Source organism: Mixophyes fleayi, chromosome 1 (assembly GCF_038048845.1).
Source record: "Mixophyes fleayi isolate aMixFle1 chromosome 1, aMixFle1.hap1, whole genome shotgun sequence".
NCBI lineage: Eukaryota > Metazoa > Chordata > Amphibia > Anura > Limnodynastidae > Mixophyes > Mixophyes fleayi.
Genome location: NC_134402.1, coordinates 106,390,163 through 106,411,611, shown reverse-complemented (window position 1 = coordinate 106,411,611; position 21,449 = coordinate 106,390,163). Strand labels below are relative to the sequence as shown.

The 21,449-nt window shown below is 38.2% G+C and overlaps 1 protein-coding gene and 1 long non-coding RNA gene across 2 annotated transcripts; one reads left to right on the top strand and one right to left on the bottom strand.

The window, feature by feature from the left end:
• Nucleotides 1-305: 305 nt before the first annotated feature.
• On the bottom strand, nucleotides 306-2,575 carry LOC142141001 (uncharacterized). The gene is made up of 2 exons (XR_012688597.1): nucleotides 2,140-2,575; nucleotides 306-927 (listed from the first exon to the last, which is right to left on the bottom strand). It is a non-coding gene; the product is annotated as an uncharacterized LOC142141001 (long non-coding RNA).
• A 2,734-nt stretch (nucleotides 2,576-5,309) lies between these two features.
• POU4F2 (POU class 4 homeobox 2) lies at nucleotides 5,310-9,034 on the top strand. The gene is made up of 2 exons (XM_075199042.1): nucleotides 5,310-6,327; nucleotides 6,664-9,034. Exons 1-2 carry the CDS (start codon nucleotides 6,109-6,111, stop codon nucleotides 7,594-7,596), a joined length of 1,152 nt encoding a protein of 383 aa, XP_075055143.1. The 5' UTR covers nucleotides 5,310-6,108; the 3' UTR covers nucleotides 7,597-9,034.
• Nucleotides 9,035-21,449: the final 12,415 nt, after the last annotated feature.

Below are 21,449 nucleotides of genomic sequence, written 5' to 3'. Positions count from 1 at the left end.
TCTTTCTGTTAAATAGAATGTGGTATAATTTTCACTATAGTTGGCTATTAAAGGTAACACCTTTAGATTACTTGGATTATTTGAATTTGTAAAAATAATTATATCCATAATTATTCCTCTTCTCTAACATGTATAGAAAACTAAACATAGAGATAACTGTATCAATCGGCCCCAATGGGCTTTGCCTTTAATAAAATTGCTTGTTTAAATAATGATGGCAACCGTAGATTGATACATTTACCCTAAAGTGTCAAAGTCCTGTCAGTTAGTACCTAGAAAAAAAATCATAATGTTCCACAAGAAGATAAAAGTGTAATGTCATATATTTTAAGTAAAACACATACCTTTGTTATTAAAGATCACAGGCAAAAATAGATGCGTAAACAATGGTGATATCACAGAAATTGAAACACACAAGAGGAAATATTGACTTATAGGTCTTCTCATCATTTTTCCCTTTAGAAATTGTATAGGACGAGGGCTGGATTTAGCCTTGGCCACAGTAGTCTTGTGCCTACGGCCTGAGAGGCAGCGTTTTCCCTGCACAGCTTGTATGTGAAGCTTTGCTTTCATTTGCAAAGAAATGTAAAGTATGAGAGTAAAGCTGACTCAAACAATAAAAACACTGACAATAAAAGACCATCATTTAAAGATCCCAGAGAATATTGAATCTCTGGGCTTATTTTCCAACAGGCATTTTTAAAGGGTCAATAGACCTAAAATTCCAGTTAATGCAGTGTTAAAAATAATTTTGCAACATTTACAAATGTAAACATTCTCATTCCATCTTACAAGAAGTATGACATTGTGGGCCTCATGTAGATTAAGTCCAACTCGTAAATGGCAAAAGCACTTTTTCAAACTTCAGATACGCGTCTAGGAAATGTATCTGTGCCGATGATGATGATGACGACCCTCAGCAGGGAGCTGTGGTTAAAATAAATAAATAATTGATTAGAAATAAAAAAATCCCCCCCCCTCAAAAAATCGTAACCAGCCCTAGTGCTGCCAGCCTAGGATGGTACTAGCAAAACTGGGGGGTGTCCCCCTGACTTAGCTAATACCAGCACTAGACTTTGTTAGTCTGCTGGCACTATATTAGAGAAATACATAGCGTGAGGTCCCTCTGCCATATTGCCAAACCAGCCCTAAGCCTGTCAACATGGGGCTGGGTTCCTTTGAGGGATCTGGCCCGCAATAAAATGCAGGACATATGTCCTAATAAATAGGAAAAAAACATTTTGTTTGTGTTGCACTATACGTTCCAAGCATGCCCACGCCACATTAAGTATTTGGGCATGCTGGTGCTTGTGGTACTTCAATCACTAGCATACCCAAAGCTGCCATTGCATGCTGGCACTTGGGGAACCACAAGTGCAAGCATGGCCTGTAGTGCACCAGAGAAAATTTTAAAAAAACACAAAACACCAACACAGCATTTAAAAAATAAATGTATTTGAACAAAAAAACGCCCGTAGACTACCCGCTATTAATCAACTTCATCCAGGATGGCAGCCACAGCATAGCCAATGAAAAAGAATGGACATGCAATAAGCAGTGCGTGGATACACTGGGGTCATTGTAATATGGTATATCTTTGGCATTGTACTCCAATTTACAATGACCCAACTCTAAATCTAAATTATTCTGAGTAATAGATCCCACACAATCAAAACATATTTTTTACATGTGCAGCTACAGCCACACTTCTGTATCCCATGGCAACCACAGTGACATCAGAGTACCTTTGTGGCTGATTTTTAAGCTTATATTAGTGCATGTAAACACATATGGTCTAATATAATACTATACTATGAGACCTTCTCGGAAGTAAAGATTACAAAATAAATATATAAATCACACACACAGTTGTACATAAACTTTAGTTTACTACCAAAAGTAAGCAAAACATCTAAAAATGTACTGGTACATGGAATCCTTTATGAATATAGAAGTCGCAGATGTATATTTCGTGAGTTGAACTATTTGAATAAAAGTAATAATATTAATAATAAGGAGAAGAAACCAGTGTACCCTCTAAGATGTGCATTTTTGTGAAAATCATGGAAAGTGATGTTTTATATTAAAAAGGCTTGCCTGATTATATCTATAAAATGCTCATAAATTAATGTTACTTACCTGATTATAGCACCAAACACAATGTTTTCTGGAAACCACAAAAGTTGATTCTGTATAGTAAAGCAAAAGGAAAATCTCAAAAATTGCCTGGAATTACACCGGAGAGCCCTTCATGAGAACTATAGTCATGAAGGGGTTGATACTATTGATTCACAATAATGAACAGTTGTAAGACAGTCCTTTTAGCAATTGATACTTCTCTATAAAAAAAACAATATTGATCCTTCAAAGATCATTAGCTAAACATCACTCTGCTGTAATTCTGAGTGAATAAGCCTCAAAGTCAATCTCTTGCCATTCATTCTAGTCTCAGTGAATCATCATCACATCACCAGGGTCATACCTCACCTCACTCAGATTTGTTAAGGTAAAACACCCTCTGAGAATCAAATCCATGGAGCTGATGAAAAATGTTCAGCAGCACATCTACCTGAGTGGCTAAACTAGCAGCCTTTATCCTCATTATCTGGGACATCCTTAACTTGTTATAATGAATCAGGTTATTATTCAGTGAAAGACGTAATATAATTATACTTTAAACCATTTGAGGACTCACTGATTTACCTCTAAATCCTGCTTCTAGGTCAAGACGCAGCTCAGTGTCTGTTCATCTTTTTCACAGTTCCAACTTATGAATAACTTTACACGGATATCAGGAAGTCTTGGAAGCATTTCAGAATAACTAAAGTGTTTTAAAATCACCCATCCAGAAGAACTGTAATAATGATATGAAAGTGTATCAAGCTTGTTTCAAATCAGTTCTGCAGAAAGTGTGTGTAATGCTGTTTCACAGCTTTCACTAATCTTTAAATACAGATAACTATAATTACAAGTAGTTTTTGTCTCTAATATTCAAAGTAAAGAACATTTTTGGAAACAAAACATGTTTGCCCATGATATGAAATATTTGCAGTCAGATTAAACAGGTGAACTACGGCCGTTTCACAATGTAACTTTTAACTTTATCTTCCACCATTATAACACCAAAAAAAAGTTCAGTCAATTATTTCAGCAGTTTTCATGAATGTATTACAGTGCCGTATTTACCTCACAGAATAGTGACAAGAGTTTAGCATTTTGGAGATCTGTTGTCAGTTGCTATTAAGATCAAGATTAATGCAAATTGAGGAAAAGCGTTTCCCAATTCTCCCATGCGACAGAATACATTAAAACATGTCTGCAAGTAATTAAGCTCTAGTAAAAGTACAGTACACATTTTATTATTTGACAAAATGTGAATCGATTATATAAAAAAAGAGCTGCACTGAATATTTAAATAACACTTGCTGGCTATTGATACTGTCACCTGTTGACTCTCATCTATTAATGGTAAATGTCACCTGATAATTACCTTATAATTGAAAACATTTAAAGTATTTTTAACCCTTTCCCTAATCAAGTTAGCCACAAACACTGATATAGTTACACATTACAGAAATATACCATATTGATCTTACCTTTGTATAGGATATGCAGTACAGCAATACCAGAGATTTGGAGCAACCGACGATCCAATTCACTTCCAAACTTTACTGTAGACTCAGTTCTTTTACAATCCGTATCGTCCAGAACGGAGATAATCACTCCACACTGCATTACCCTAAGCTGTGGTACAATAATCATGGCTTGGGTCGTCATTCCTACACTACACTATATAACCTTCCGCACACCGAGACAGATACATCTCAGTCTCACTGCTGCACATGATATAATAATTACACCAACGAATGTCCCTTGAAGAGTAGGCAAATTATACAAACCTTGTTAATTAGAACATCATTTAAAGTTTGAACCATTATCACTGACAAAGCAGCCTAATTAACACGAGTCTACTAATCTACTTCTTCTAAAATGGTTTTATCAGTTTAAAGAGGTTTATATGATGGACTAGCCTTGCAGTCATTAATAAAAGATTTCCACAGACTTGAGCCTTTCCGCGCTGACACACAATTTATAGCACACACATGTATTAGACTATAGTACCACTCATTTTCCTCCACTATTATGAAAACTAATAAATTCGTCAAGGCGAATTAAGCATACAAATCAGATGAGGCATAACAGATTACATATTGAAGTGCTGTGTCTCCCCAGCCTAAATGAAATTTCAATCTAATAATTCCTTCCTGGCCCGGCCATAATTTGCTTAGAGATGTTGTTCTACGTGGTGCACAGCGCTATTCGCACAATAATTAAATGATCCTCAAGCTCTTAACTTTGATTTATTTCATTTCTGCGAGATGGCGACAGTAAAAGCTGTACAATGCAATTTTGGGATTTCCTTCTAAAAAGAACCCGTAGACCGAAGTATAAACAGCTGAGAACTTGCATTTCTGAAAGGGAGGATATACATTTCCCCCCAATATCTTGATGCTGGTAATGATATAAATGAATTAACCCAGACTGCATAATATACTGACGCAGCAATGCGCTATTTTGCGTTAGGTTCCTTAGCAGTAATCGGCGACACATAAGGGGTTAACCATTTGTATGTAATGCAGCTGTGATCCAGTGACCACAACGGGCAGCAGGTGCCTCTTGTATGTTTAACTCCTTCGTGTCGGTAGCACTTTCTCTTCCAGTGCTTATAAGCAATTGTTTCACTGCTGTCAGTAAAGAAATTGGTTCATCTGAGGGTGTGTTCACTGAGACTTGTGTATATTATAGTAGCAACGCCAAAGGCATTGTATAATGCTACAGTTTATTCTAGTTAATTGTGTTTAGGACACTGGGGCGCCCTGTGACAGTAAAGGCATCAAAAATCTAAAAATAGCAGCTTACAGGGGGAGCATATTAAAAGCAGGTGTGAGGAGCTATTTAAAGATGAGAGGTTTGACTGACTGCTCATGCGCCCAGTATTTGGCTATCCATCTTGTGTTGTGTTCTCTATGTGACTGCGTGGTACAGTGACAGTCCATGCACGAAATCCATCATTTAAAAGTCTATTGCCCTCAGAATAATAATGTCAATGGAGCAAAAATACATTAGTCACAAATAATAACCAGAACACTAATAGAGAAAATAAGTTTAGGGTGGTTAATGAAAAACTAAATAATAAGGGAAAGGGGGTAGAGAAAACACACACGTCTATTGTTATATACTGCACTAGCACACAGAGACTCTACAGTGTCAATCCGTCTTTCACACACACACACACACACACACACACACACACACACACACAAACACACACATACAAACACACATGCACGGCTATCCAATCACAGATGAGCCGAACCCATGGAACACAGAGGCAGGATGTTTTTCGTATCCAATCCACACTGATACCTCCTCTTCTCATAGACTACCTGACAGGCCAAGGTGTGCAGCACCAGCATCAGGAGCAGCATCCATCTAAGACAGGGAAGAGTGGCTCCCGAGAGGTATAGGAAAAGCTAGAGAGATAGAAAAGAAAATTGAACAGTGAAAAGGGATCAGTTAGAACTGCATCACAGGGTTCTGGTGAACTATGGAGACAAGAGGTGCATGGCATAAAATTTTAGTAATGTAAGTGTAAGGAAACAGAACACAGCCGGCCTTGGGCACATGGCTGTGGTACGAGGTTCTCCTCCGCTTGTCCAGTGTTTGGAGTGAGTTGCTCACTGCCAAGGGATATCTTTTTTTTTTATCGTATCAAACATTAATACCACGAGCGAGGGAGATCCTGGATGGGAGGAGTAATAGTGGCAGAGAAAGGAAAATATTAGAATATCTTGTATTTATTCTCAGGGGGGAGGAGGAGGATAGGCAAAGCCACGCTACTCACAGGGACATTCACAGAGACAAAACCTGGTTCCTTGCAAGTAGGGAGAGAGACAGGACAAGCAGAAGGAGGGAAGCTGCTGACAGCCCTAAGCTTCTAACCGCGGCAGATTTGAAGATCCATCTCCCCTTCTAACCCTGAGTCTGTCAATAATTCGGAGGGTGTCTGGTTCCCAGTACCCCTCTACTACACAACCACCCGCAAACATGATGATGATGTCCCTGAACAGCAAGCAGCACTTCAGCATGGCTCACGGCAGCCTGCAGGACGAGTCCAAGTACTCTGCCCTGCACTCCTCCTCCCCACACACATCTTCCTCGGCCACCAGCTCCCCCAGTATCACCAGCATCAGGACCAGCTCCGGCGCCGGGGGAGGCGGCAGCAGCTCGGAGGCGATGAGAAGAGCCTGTCTCCCAACCCCACCGGTATGTACTCTGCATAATCACCGCTGTAAGGCACATCCTGACAGCCCCTTTATCTGCTTGATGTTTTTTTCATGTCTGCACAGCAAATCACCCAACACTTCCAATGTTTTCCCCCCTCTGTTTCTCTCCCTCTTTTGCCTCAACTTATGTATTCAGCCGGTCTTGCCTTTCATATTAATTTTTATGACCTGGGATGTTGCATGTATCTTGTGTTGTGTGTGTCTAGGCGTGTGTTCTCCCTCTCTCTGTGTACCAGGATTTTTTAACATTCTGGAAAAGTTTTAATCGGTGAATTCCCAGCAGACAGTAATGTGTGCTTTCTATTTGACATTGCAGAGCAATATATTCGGAGGTCTGGATGAGAGTTTGCTGGCCCGTGCTGAAGCTCTGGCTGCTGTGGATATAGTGTCTCAGTGCAAGAGCCAACACCACCATCACCACACGCCCCACCACAGTCCCTTCAAGCCGGACGCTACCTACCACACCATGAACAATATCCCGTGCACCTCTGCCTCTTCGTCCTCCTCAGTTCCCATCTCCCATCCATCCGGAGTAGCTGGTTCCCTCCATCACCACCACCACCACCATCACCACCACCAACCTCTGGAAGGAGAACTTCTGGACCACATCACCCCAGGGTTAACACTGGGGGCCATGACAGGACCAGATGGCTCCGTGGTGTCCACTCCAGCTCATCCTCACATGTCAGGCATGAATCCTATGCACCAGGCAGCACTAAGCATGGCACATGCCCACGGGCTACCATCCCACATGGGATGCATGAGCGATGTGGACGCCGATCCAAGGGACTTGGAAGCCTTTGCTGAGCGGTTCAAGCAGAGGAGGATCAAACTCGGGGTTACCCAGGCAGATGTGGGATCTGCTCTTGCCAATCTCAAGATCCCTGGTGTGGGCTCTCTCAGCCAGAGCACCATCTGTAGGTTCGAATCCCTCACCCTGTCCCACAACAACATGATTGCCCTTAAGCCTATCCTGCAAGCCTGGCTGGAGGAGGCAGAGAAGTCTCACCGGGAGAAGCTCACCAAGCCTGAACTGTTCAACGGTGCCGAGAAGAAAAGAAAACGCACATCCATAGCGGCTCCAGAGAAGAGGTCCCTTGAGGCCTATTTCGCCATCCAACCTCGTCCTTCCTCTGAAAAGATCGCAGCTATCGCCGAAAAACTGGACCTGAAAAAGAATGTGGTCCGGGTCTGGTTTTGCAACCAGAGACAGAAACAAAAAAGGATGAAATACTCAGCTGGGATTTAGACAGCTTGGAATTGTATTCAATTTTGTAATGAACAGAACAGATTTTAAAGTTTTTAAATATATAAATATATATATATGTATATACCTACATCTCTATCACACTGGCATTTGTCAGCAGAAATAAAGGGATGATCTTTACTTCATAATACCCCTATATTTGTCAAGAACACAAACTAATGTCATGTTGACTCGAGATCTACTGTCAGTTTTTAATGGATCGGGACTAAACAAGTAAGACATGTTTTTATTATTCTCCCGATTAAAATTTCAACTATTTTTAAGAGAATTAAGCTCGCGGGAAAAGAGACTGATATGATGCTGGGGACTGGATTCGGCAAAGTGTTTGCTCAGATGTATTTTGTTTTGTTCTAAAATCATTACAATCGATTTCAACAATTACTTGATATATTAAATATAAATATATATATACATATACAGTACATATATTTTTAATGTGATGAGTATATTTGTCTCCTATTGTGATTCTGGGTCTAGATAAAATCACCCTGATGTATGTATCACTTTTTTTATTATTTATTTTACATCCAACTAATTGCTAGCAAATGACAATTTGGGTATGTGTTGTTTAAATATTTAGTTAATTTGCTGCTTTTTAATACGTTTCACTAATGTGATTCCTAGGTTGAATGCACAGAAAATACGCGTTTTAAGTATAAAATATAAAAAAAATTACAAAATTATTGTCTACCAAACCTTCAACATTTTCCATGAAAACATTTGTAGATTTCCATAGGTAGATCCCAAAATCTCTGATTTACAGTGACAATAATGACAATTTTCTGGCCCCAGGTATAGTATGTGGACCTTGATACTTGAATGATCTTAGAATTCCTTAAATATTTAATGTGGATCCCCACATTGCCAGACACAACACATGCAGACATGTAAGCTACACATTTCTATATAAGTGACAAAGTCTCGTTGTCATAAACGGACCTGTAAATAAATGGTCTGCATAATCATGTGAATGAAAACAAGACTATTAAGTTTAATAGAAGTAGTGGGACCTGCATATTTACACCATTAAGTAGAATTTCAAAGTATTGGAAACCAATGAACGATCAGAGTAGTGTAAATATTTAATTTAGCCTAACACACACCAACACATATATAAATATATTCTTACAGAGTTTTGCTGTTTTGCTGTTCTGAGATTATTTCAGGTTTTACGTCCCGTAAAAGGTTGGGTTTAATTGTTTTGCTAATAGACGTTATTTATTATAGTAATGTATTAAGTTATTCCAAATGTTGATGAATCGTATTTCATTAAAATACAAGGTTTCGACAGCAGTTTGCAAAGAATTCTTATTTTAAGAAAGTATGTATGAAATTAGCTCTGACTGTGTTACAGGACACACCAATTTATCATAACGTATTATAAACAATATGTGGTAATAAAATGAGAAAAACTGGTAAACATCTCGTACTTCTGGAATATCTTCTATTCAGTTACTATTTTACAGTTATTCAATATTATTCGTGAAACGTGCCTTTTTAAGTGCATCCATAGTAAAACTAAATTTGTTTTAAATGTGTAACCGACTGAATAATATGCTTTATTTTATATAATATGAAGCATTCTAAGCAATGCAAAATGCAAATAACTAATTGCTTCGTTTGATGAGAAGTAATTTCAGACACTGTGGATCAATCTGAAGGTGATATGGTCCCTAGAGTTTTGCCTCAGCCCCAAGCTCTAAGTTTGCTCACGGTATATTATCGAGCTTTCTATGGGACCCCCCAATGACCTACTTTATATCACTTGGGGGCTTATTCCCTGCCTACAGCCTGGGGGCAGGAGTACACCGATAATGCGGTTCTAACAACCTGCTTGGTAAAGCCTATTTAAGAATTCCACGACAGCTAGATATCATAAGCATCGATTTTTCCATAACTTGTAGTCGCTATAGGAAGTTATCAGTATGTTAAAGATATGTGCCAGTTATTTGCAATGTCTGCTACGTTGAACTATAAAAATAAAAAAAAATAAAAAAAAATCGTACAGAAAACATTTGCTTTTAGTGTAAAGTCTCTTGGGTGTTCTCGTATACACCAGCCTTAGAGCAAAGATATTTTATGTCACAACTAATTTGCAAGGAATCTGCTTAAGATTATTTTGTTATTTTGAGTCTGTCCTGCGATTCTTAATTAAATTAAACTTCGACGTTTAATAGTTAAATGTATATTTATAAATTATTAAGCAATGAACACAGATGGTAAAATCATTTTGACGGATGATCCAGAAATCATTTTATTAGGGTAGAAAGTGTAAATGAAGAATTGTTCTACTAAATGTGATATCAGTTTGATATTCAGTACCAAGGCCAGCTCCGTCCCTTTTTTACACTACAGTTGCTTATCAATTCCCTGGTCTCCTCAGTACATTCAAGATGCCGAAGATTACATTAAAATAATCATTTGATGAGATAAGTGAAGCCCTCTGCCCGCTGAAAGCTTGTGTCATTCTACAGTGTCCATGATAAGGGGTAGACTTGTGTGTGTAGTATTAACGCACAGGCCTTTGTCATCAGGACACAAGTGTTACAGTGCTTGACTCACAGTACAATAGTACTTCATGCATTACAAAGCGCTAATGTCCTGGGAAGCCATAAAATAAATCCTGAATCCATACTTATTCATAAAAACCTTCTTATATTCGCCTCTGATCCCCACACGTGTTCAATTGTTTGGACCACAGATGGAGGGGGTGGCCCGTTATGTTAATTAAAGACGTGTCACTGTAAAACTGGACCAAGAATGGTTGACACGATTTATCAACTATTATTTTCCTTGAGAAAACATACAGTGTGAAGGAAGTTCCATGCGATATTTTTTAATTCGCATACAATAAACAATGATAAAATAAAATGTTGCCAACCAAATCGTTCTTTACCCAGTTTTTATACCCAAGTGTTCTAATTTGTCAATCCAAATTGAGCAAGTATTACAATCTATATACATTTAATTACAGACATGTCCCCTATTACACACCCAAGATTGGACTTGTTGAACCGTGTCCTTTGGGATCTTTAGCGATATTTAAGAAATAATTATATTTTTACACGAAAAAAACTACTACTAAGAGGTGAATCATACACGATAATTGGACATAATATTTTATAACATAAATTAACATGATCACTGTTTGGAATATTGTGGAAATATATCTGATTTAATGTTAGTATTCTTTCCCTCTGCACTAAAATGTTGTCGGTTCATATGCTGGAGACTTGCCTGTGGAGTTCAAGAGAATTATACCTTCTCTCTCCCTGTAGATGAACTATTTGCTTTTACGAGCGACTTAATAAATTACACCGTGAATTATGAAATCCAGATAATTACAGAGAATAAGTAAGTAATCATTAGTTATCTCTACTAATTAGCGCGGGTCACAATGAGCTAGAGTGTGAAATCCTCATCGGGAATTGAAATTAACTTTGCAGAGTGAGTTTCTCTGCTTGACATCTCCAGTCTAGAGGCACATGGCAGCTCCCTGGTGGGACCGGATTCCCATTTAACTTTGAGAGACTGAAGATACAATTAAGCAGCATGTGATAATAGGGTGTTGTGCGAAACGCAAAATATGTGTCCGAAACTGTATATTTAAAATAAAAAAATAAAATATGCACATAGTTGTTCATCAACCTGTATTCATCGTTTGCATGTAAAAGAGGCTAACAAAGAAACTTCAGCACATTAAACAAACTGCGTTAAAGTAAGCAGTTTCTTTAATAGTGCAAAACTCACAGATTGAATATATTATTAGTATATAAGCATATTTTTATACACTTAATTATATACGAAGCACACATAAACACATGATTGTATATATGTTACATGTACATTATATAAATTATATTATAAAAAGAATTGCTGAGCAATATTTCGTATCATATACACATCTAAAAAAATCCCTATTTTCATTTGCAATTAGGAAGACATACTCGCTCCTCTTTTTCCCCACTCCCCCACTTACCAGTCTGGGATGCTGATAAAAAATTAATGAAGCTTGGGGTTGGCTGAGCATCGTCTGGGGACCTCAGGATAGAATATTTTTAACACATTTACACCCTGTGAAAGACAGATTTTTCTTTTAATCTCGAATTAGAAAACCACAGTAATAAAATGTAATTTGAGAAACTCCGATGTCTTTTTTTTTATATATTATATATTATGACAATGTTGTTTTGTTGTGATACACTGAACGCCTGCGTGTGTCACATACATCACTGTATATAAGGTTTCTAATTACATATTCGTTAATAATAGATAGCTCTGATACGATGCAGCAAGCTGTGCATTTTGATTTTTTTTTTTAAACAGGACTAATGTAATATTAATTGGTAGTATGACTATAAAATGCGCTGTTTTCCACGCAGTAATCGATGATGCTTGGATGTAGCAGTCCTGACAGTCTCCTGTTCTGCGGGCGCTGCGGGTGAGTACTGACCAGCACCTCTGCTGATGTCTGATAGGTGAATTAGGGCGACGTGTAAAGTGCAGAAAGGTGAAGACCAGGATAATATATCACACGTAGAACGAGGAGAGCGCACATGCTCAACAATAGAGATAGTAAGTCCACAGAGATGAAAAAATACTTAAGAAAAAAGTTATTGTGTTATGACCCAACACAATGCTTATATTTTCTACATAGGGTGATATAATATTTCGCTTTAATATTACATTTTTAAAGGTTTACAATGTAACAATTTTATCTTATACTGTAAATAAATATGTAATCTAATAACTTTGTAGTATATTACTGATTCTTCTTACAAGAAAGGGTGCAATTGAATTCTGATTACTGGCCAAGCCAGATATTCTATTTGGAAAACTCGGAGCCAATTAAAGACCATTTCTAGGCGATTGTATTTAAATGTCGGGAAGCTCTAGCGTCCTTTCAGGAATTGCACGATGTGCTAAGCATCAATTAATCTTACACATCCGTATAGGTGGACTAATATGGGTAGGGGCAGAGCAGTAATAAGGATTGTTTATAAATAAATGAATTGCTGAATCTTTCCTGATTCATGATTACCTAGTTTATGAGAATAATTTTTTTCAAGCAGACCACGGGTTAATTACGAGCCGTTTTAGTAAGAATAACTAAACACATTGCAAGCACATTAAACTGTGAAAATATTCAATATCTCAGTAATACTAAGATGCACATTTGATATAGAAAGCACATTATTAGAACGACCTGGAACTTTTTAAAAGATAACAAGGAAGAGGCAATGTCTAGATTTCCTATATCACTCTGCAAAAAAATGAAAAATCAATAAAGTAAATGAAAACCAGTGTAGTCCAAGAGGAAAGAGATCTTTCTACCTCATGTTCTGCTCTGTCCTATTTTCTTTTTTAGCTGTATTAGATGTGTATCTAATACTGAACATGAACTTCACTATTATACTTAAATACCACAGTTACCCCACCCACTATGTTCACCCTCCCCAGTTACAGAACATCTTTTAGTTGAATGGGCCCATAAATTCAAGTATCCCTGAGTTAAACACACTACAAATGTGTTGCTTAAATCCTTCCCTTTTTTACTGCTATTATCCAATTAATAATATTGTTCTACCATGTGTTTGAGAACATTGAACTTAATAGCTTTTCTGTAGCATTAGGCTTTTGCAGAATGCAGCACCATTATTGCATATACTAAAACAAACTACCGGTATGTAAAGCTGTTGTAGTAAGTATGAAAGGAATGGTCATGTGAGAGCCTAAGTACTATCTTTTCAACCTCAGGTTATGTTGTCAGAAATCTCTGGCTCACAAGTATATAGGTGCTAAATAACTTTTATATATGCTTACTTTCCATCAAAAGGCTGTGAAAAGTTAATAACTTTAATCTTCAATCATGTTATTATCAATTGAGGACACAGTTTGAAACATTTGAAAATCCAGGGACATACTTCTGCTGGTCAGATACATCTAAGCATGTTATTCATTGTGCTGTCTAGGAAGACAGTTCTGCACTATAGTCCCCATGATCACATATCTAATGCTTTCACTTTGCATTTTAAATGAAGTTAGTAATCATGATAGGCCGGGGTTTGAATATACAATATTTGGAGCTCCTCTTTGCTGCTACTTCCTAAGCTAATCATACAAAGTATTTGTTTAACAAAAAGTAGGTAACATAATGTTTCTTTAAAATGTTTTTAAATGGCCACAAACTAGTACTGGTGGCTCATCTCATTCCTCTTCCTAAATGATTCCATGCTTCCCAGTGAGGGAGGTCTGGCATCTTTAGACCTTTAATTGGCTGACGGATCAAGCTATAGGTACAAATACCACTGGCTATATACTAAACAGTGATTACAATTGGTTCTTGCCCTCTGCCATCTTGCTTCCTCAGTGAACCATGTAGAGCACAGGTGTCAAAACTCAGTCCTCAAGGGGTACCAACAGTTCATATTTTCAGGATTTCTTTGATCATGCATAGGTGAGTTAATCTATTTGGCTGTGTCAGTAATGATCCCACCTGTTTCTACAGACAGAAATTCTGAAACATGAACCATTGGCAGCCCTTGAGCATTGAGTTTGGACACCTCTGGTGTAGAGTATATTTATAAACCCTCTGCACTAGAAATGGATAATACTTATATAAAAAACAACAATGTGGTACTCAATTCTTAATGGATATTTAGTATTTTCTGTACAACTGGGTGCTCCCTCAGTAGTATAATCAGATAACAGTAAAAAGAAAAAGGAAAAATAACTACTTTTTATGTGGGGTACTAGTATGCTGAGGTACAGTGTCTGCAGTAATGTGTAGTTGCTAGTTGACAGTTTGAATAGCCAAACTGAACAAAATAAAAATTAACTTTTGTTATTTATTGCTATTAAAAGTTATTTTTTATTTTGTCCAGGTTGGGTACTAAACCTGTCAACTAGAACCTACATATTAATGTAGACACTGTCATTCTTTTTCCTTTTTACTGTAATTCCTCAGCCAACCACCAGCTGAGTGTTGTGGGTGAGTCGCCTTCCTCTTCTCCTCTTCATACCATGTTACTATCAGAATGGTGACTGTCTCACACACACTTGACATTCTAATTCCCACTCTTGACAACGACACGTGTGATAATGGCAGCATGGAGGCTGCAGGTGAGCAGAGCCATTTATCACCCTGCTTGAGAAGAAATTGCGCGGGAAAGAGCCAAGCTTGATCCTACCATTAGCATAATAAGATGAAGCAGCAGGGGTTCGCTGATCTAACTGGGTGCTTTCCAGATGTCCAGGGCTTACTGATACATTTTCTACTACTTATTATGGAAGGCTTTATAGCTGTGAACACAATGTGCATGTGCACTTATTTGTGGTATAATCATTGCTGTATTTCACTTGCTGTAATAAAGGCCACAAGGACTGAGGGGAAAGACTTACACCTCTAGCGACACCTTCAGCAGTAAAAAGTAATCAAAAACTTATGGCTTTCTCAAGTAACTTATAATAACATTTATGAAGTCAAAGCTATTAACCAGACCCAATGCCTTTGCCCACAGAGTGATCAGCATTAAATCCCATGTGCTGGGGAAGCACTTGTATTACCTGGAAGTCAGCAGCTGAGGTGCTGGCTATGGCTGCTGCATGAAGATTCATTCATTATTATATTCAGGTGCAGCAGTTAGTGCAGCTCATTGCACTCTTACTTTCCTTCTTGTCACTGGTGTAAAGAAGGGAGAATGGTCATACCATAGTACAAAATATTGTTCGCAGGTAGGGAAAGCTATTGAATAAATAGTTAAGTTAAAGTTTGGTACCATTTAATATTTTTAAATGGATTCTTCATAAATTAACAAGTGTATGTGTAAAAGATACAAGACAAGACATACAATACAAAGAGGAAATCAGCGTCAGTATAAGTTATTGTCTTCTGTTATCAGCCATAAGGATTTCTGCTGCTTTCTTATAATCAGGATGTCTGTTGTGAATAGAAAGCTTCTTCCAGGCTGTTGCCTATGCAATATATTTGGGACAAAGGGGCTCATGTTAAGTTGAACACAAATTGCTCATTTGTCATATAATACGGTTTTTAACAACAGAGCATGCACACAAAACTTTAGTTTCAAAACTAGTGCTTTGTGTCCTTGCACAGAAGTCAAAAAGCGCAATTTATGTTTAACGCAACATGAGCCCCATAATGTTTATTCCAGACTGCTGCATATTTGTGAATGTTTGTACATAGTTATTTTATAAAGCAATTTGTATTTTAGGTCTAGTGGCTCTTTGAAGAACAGCAAATGGTCAAGGAGTAAAGGGTCAAAATACATTTCATTTGGAGTCATTCTGTCTTCTGAGCATGATATGTCATACATATATAACAATGCAGAGACCATATACAGATTTCTGCAAATGTATAGCTCCACTTGCTCAGTTTACTACTATTACCTTAATTAAAAGGTGATATCCTGCAAAAGAGGATCTGTAAAGTCCTTAAACAGCAAACATTTTCAAAACAGTTAGGACCACTTTACAAATGCTGACAGCTATACACCCTCCATTAGAAGAAATACTACAGAATGTATACAAAAAAGAAAGGGGAAATAATAGGTGTGTTATGGGTTCTGAAGTCAAATCAGAGGCCATAGGTCACAATTTAAGAGAAGGGTCACTAATGAACCCCAAAACACCAGTTTAACATGTCTGTCCTAGATTGTAGAAGCTAGTGGCCAACAGTTGCACTGTAGTACAGTACTGTATTTTAAAATGTAAAGATAAACGTCTGAGCTACTTAACACCATATTAAATAAATAAATGTAATTCTAATTTAAATCAGAAAATTTGGGATTGAGTGACTAGAGTCGGCCTGAAGACTAGTAATACTTACTCATCCTTCCAATGCACCCCAGAATTGAGCATTTTCCTATCTCAGAGTGAGTTTTACCTTACTGTTATAACTTGTGAAAAGTGAGAGCATCTTAAGCCTCTCAAATAACACTTTCTGTAGTGGTTGCTGCTGCTAAAGCTTCAAACTATTACAATAGCTTAATTTTATCGTAAAATGTTATGTTGCGACAGGTAATAACTGGGGCCTGTGCATGCACACTGAATAGCCACCCTTCTCTCCCCAATCTATTTGAGAGGAGCTTGGGCTTAAATTGTTTTCAAAATATTATAGCAACACAACACAAAGGTTGTTGCAGTAAATCATGCAGCTGCTGCAGAACCTTTTGGGGGAAAAATCAACTCAGGTGAGTAATCTTATGTGATTGGGCTTTGGTAATTCTTTCACCCCAGGTAAACAACAAAAACACTTGTGGGGGTAAATGTATCAAGTTGCAATTTTTTTAGCAATTTCAAATTACTGCAAATTGCACAAGATCACTAGCGATTTTATGTGCAAAGTCACCATATGTGTTAACCTGCGATTTTGACATTCCCAAATACAATCTCCGGCGATTTGTGTCGATTTTAAAACACCTATCAAACTTGCCTGAGATTTAACAGAAAAAAAAGCATTCGCTTAGAGCTATCTGGCCAATGTTAACATAACAGAAACCACAATACCATTATCATTTATTTATTTATATAGCGACAGTAATTCCGCAGCACTGTACAATGGATCTTACAGTCTAAATTCCCTAATATACACACAGACTAGGCTCAATTTCTCAGACCATTCAGATATATCACACAAATGTTTACATGTTGGAGGTGTGTACATAAGTATGCGCATAAGTCAACCTTCTGTGCTTCAGGTCAGCCATAGATTCACACCATGACCAGCTGCAGTTAGCTAAACTCAATACAGTGAAGAGGAAGCTATCAAAGTAACTGAAGCTCAAAGACACTTGTCAAGAGATTGTTGAACTAGAAAGCAAAAAGTTGTATGAAAATCTCTCACATCAGGCTACAATTGCCTTTATGAACTTGAAGCATTGCTTTTACTGCAGCATCCTACTGCCATGACCAGCATAGAACTGTGTCTGATATAAGACAGTAAAATGTCTGTGAATGCAGTATAAATGTCACAATTATGTTCTTGCAAAATGTACATTTCCCTTGTGGATGTATCCTGAAATAAAATATGCACATTCATGTATACAGAAATACAAAAAAATTCATTCATTGCACCTACCTGCAAGATGGGCAAACTTATGAATTCATACAGCAAAGGGTTGTACAAGTTCACTTAGGAGAGTTTACTAGGGATAAATAGCTTTGCAAAGTCTATGAACCTGGAGGAGAAGGGCAGTAGTCAATAGATGGGTAAAATAGAAGAAGTGTGAAGGGGCTGAGTAATGGAAACTGTCATGTGGTATGTGGCAGTCAGGGACCAGGAAAGGGTAGTCTGGGCCCCTCATCACCCACTGGGCCCTAGACAGGAGCCTAAATTGGCTTGTGAGTGATCCGGCTCTGTAGCTTTGTGCTTGTTCTGTGCACTCATTTAATGAGCTAGATGGGAAACTTATGTAGAGATGTATAATTCTATAAAAACAACAGAGCTGTGCATGTTCAACTGCAGAGAGGCATGAAACACTATCCTAGTCCAGCAACATCCATAATGCCCAAAGTAAAACATAGAAAGAACAGAGTGTGCTCATAGGCAAGGCAGTTGTATTGGAGCACCGAGATAGATATGTATTGTACAGCCTGTTATAGATTACTATAGCTGTACTTTGTGCTCTTTTTGAACCTGTTTAATGAGCTGATTGTACCAATTAGAGCAGAGTGCACAGTAGTAGCATCTTAAGACTGAGCTTCACTGTGACTAGATGCAACTAATATGAAAGATTATTTAAGCATTTCATATTCCTGAAATGAGCTGTCTGATTGACATAGCTAAAGTACTAACAAAATATGTGAGGTACTTACTCATATTGTTAACGTTGCCGGGGTTTAAATATTCAAGTTATTAAGTTATCAATAAGTTGGATGTAACTTCTTATTCTCCCCGATTTTCCGGGAGGATCCCAAATTTCGGGGAGTTCTCACGGACTTTCGGAAGAGTAGGCAAACCTCCCGAACTCTGTAAAATGCCGAAATTCATGGCACTGAATAGCGGAGGCGGGGCTTAATCGCATCATTAAGCTCTGCCCCCGCTATTCAATATCTTTCTGTATTTTATTGTAGGGGCGGGGATATAGTGACGAAACGACGTCATCACGCCCCCTCCTACCCTCTGTCACATGATCTGTACTCCGGGATCTCCCGGAGTACAGATTTAAAAAGTAGGCAAGTATGTGTAACTGTCAACCTTTTATAAATAATTAACAGCTTAGCAGTTCTTCCAACACACCCATGAGGTGGTTGCCCAGTGTCGCTTTTGTTTTTATATTAAATGTCATCCAAATCCATCCAGTGGAAGGCCCAGAACAGGCTCCTCGGGTCAAGTTCTGCCCAGCGTACACCAACAAGATGTCCAAGTGAGAGCTCAACCCCCTACTGTGTCTTCTGAGACCCAATCTTACCAGTTTGTGAAGTTTTCATTCAAATCCATCTAATGAAAGGCTCAGAACAGGCTACCCAGGTCAAAGTTCCACTCAGCATACACCGGCCGGGACCCTAACCGCCCAAAATCCTGGCCAGGGCCCAACTGGACCACCTTGCATTGATTTCATCCAAATCGGTGCAGGGGTGTCCGAATGCAGGCTCAGAAAAGGCTCTCCAGGTCACAGTTCTGCCCAGCATACACAAACAGTGGTCCAACTGGGACCCTAACCCCCCTAAAACCTGTCCAGAATCCTACTAGACACCTCGCGTTGGTTTCATCCAAATCACGTAGGTGTGTCCGAATGCAGGCTCAGAACAGGCTCTCCAGGTCCAAGTTCTGCCCAGCGTACACCAACGGGAGGTCCGACTGGGACCCTAACCCCCTAAAACCTGGCTAGGATCCAACTGGACCACCTCACATTGGTTTCATCCCAATCGGCACAGGGGTGTCTAAATGCAGGCTCAGAACAGGCTCCCCAGGTCAAAGGTCTGCCCCCGAACACCAATGGGAGGTCCAACCGGGACTCTAAACCCCCTAAACCCTGGACAGGATCCAACTGTAGGGGTGTCCGTATTCATAATCGGACAAACAAGCAGACCAATGAATTTTATATATAAGATAACCTGATAATGCATTAGTTATTAAGAATTTACCTGTAGATGTTCCAGAGAGGGCATAAAAAAGAAGCAGGATGGTCCTGATGAGCTTGTAAGAAGTCAGTGGTTAATGCATCTGTGCCAAAAATCTGTATGCACAGGTAAACAGGGGCATGTCTAATGTTTACTTTAGCATGTTTCTCTGATTACTAGCTAATCCATGAACATCTATCTTCAGTGTGTTGAAAGGGAGATGAGTCAGGGGACAGCTGCATGTTTGTGTGCTTTCATTTATTTTCCAAATATGATGATATGTTGCATGATCCTTGTCAAACTAATTACATAGAATATAGAATATAGACTGAATCTTTATAGTAGATTACTTTCATAGTGATGTGATAGGTAGGTTCATAAGTCATTGCCTGTACAAGAGAATCAGCGTCCTTTCTACATCTATTTTATACACCCTTTATTGCCTTCTACATTGCCACTAACTAGCATTGACCTTACCTTATAAGTGAAATGAGTGCATGAAAACCTTCCCATGACAGTGTGCCCTACAACATTACGGAACCACCAAAATCCTTCACTGCTGGAAACAATCGCTCAGGGCTTCTGAGTTCTTTGGGCTGGCTCCACACATACACTAATTTATCTAGAACATGGTGAAGGATGATTCATATGAACATATCAACTTCCTCCACTGCACAGCATGATGCCCCTTATTTACACAGGTAGATCTATCTTTTGTCCACTACCTTTATCTTCAGTCACAAAAGGTAACACACAACCTGAAGACATAGATTTCAAGATATATGGAATTGTTTACCTGAAAATCTGTATTTTTTTAGTTGTATTATAATACCTATACAGTATATACTTATTCCCGTTCAATACTGTATACAACCCATTTAATGAATCTTTAATGTCATTCCTTTCCACAGTTGTCAGAAACTGTGAGCATACAGGCCCATCCGCTAACATTGTTATTTACCAACAACGTTAAAGGGTGTTTAGCAGGCCTCAAGAACGCACATTGAATGCCTGATTTAAATGCTCATGTGTATGAACAATTGAATTCTCAGATCCTCTACTAATGAGATCTTCATTTTACTGTTAGAGATTGTAGTTTCATTAGACATGCACTTCAATATTAAATGCCATCATAATTATTAGGTGCAATGGGATGCCTAGTAATTATGCACACAGTGATATTGCAGTTTGTTCTCACACCTCCTTTTAAGTAAAGCACAGCAGGTGGTTTAATGACATTGTATTGCTTAGTATTAATATCAAATAAAAAATCTGCCAGTAAAAGTGATGAAGTCAAGAAAAGTTGTAGACCTCAAATACCTAATAAATAGTGTTAATCAGAATAAAATTAAAAGTCCTAAATGTATGTGATTGTGTACATGAAAATAAAAAACCTTGATTATTCATGAAACAACTTGGATATTCAGAGGTAGAGGTTCATTATAGTTCCAGTTTGCAAATTGTGCTCCCTTTATGTAAATTTGTGCGCACAACTGCAACCTGACAAGGTGTGTTTATAAGTTAAAGGCATAGGGGTTGATATAGAGTTGTTTGCAAATTGTGGTAATTTTCTCTCAAGAAAGTAGAACGTAAAAATATTGCATTTGCGCCAATACGCTCAGCCGTACACATCTTAAGAAGAAGTCGGCACCACTAATATATACAACCCGTTTAACTCACAGATACTTAAGTCCCACTTGCGCTCAAGTTTTTTCCATTTGTTTTATATGCAACAAACACATTCAGTATTAAGC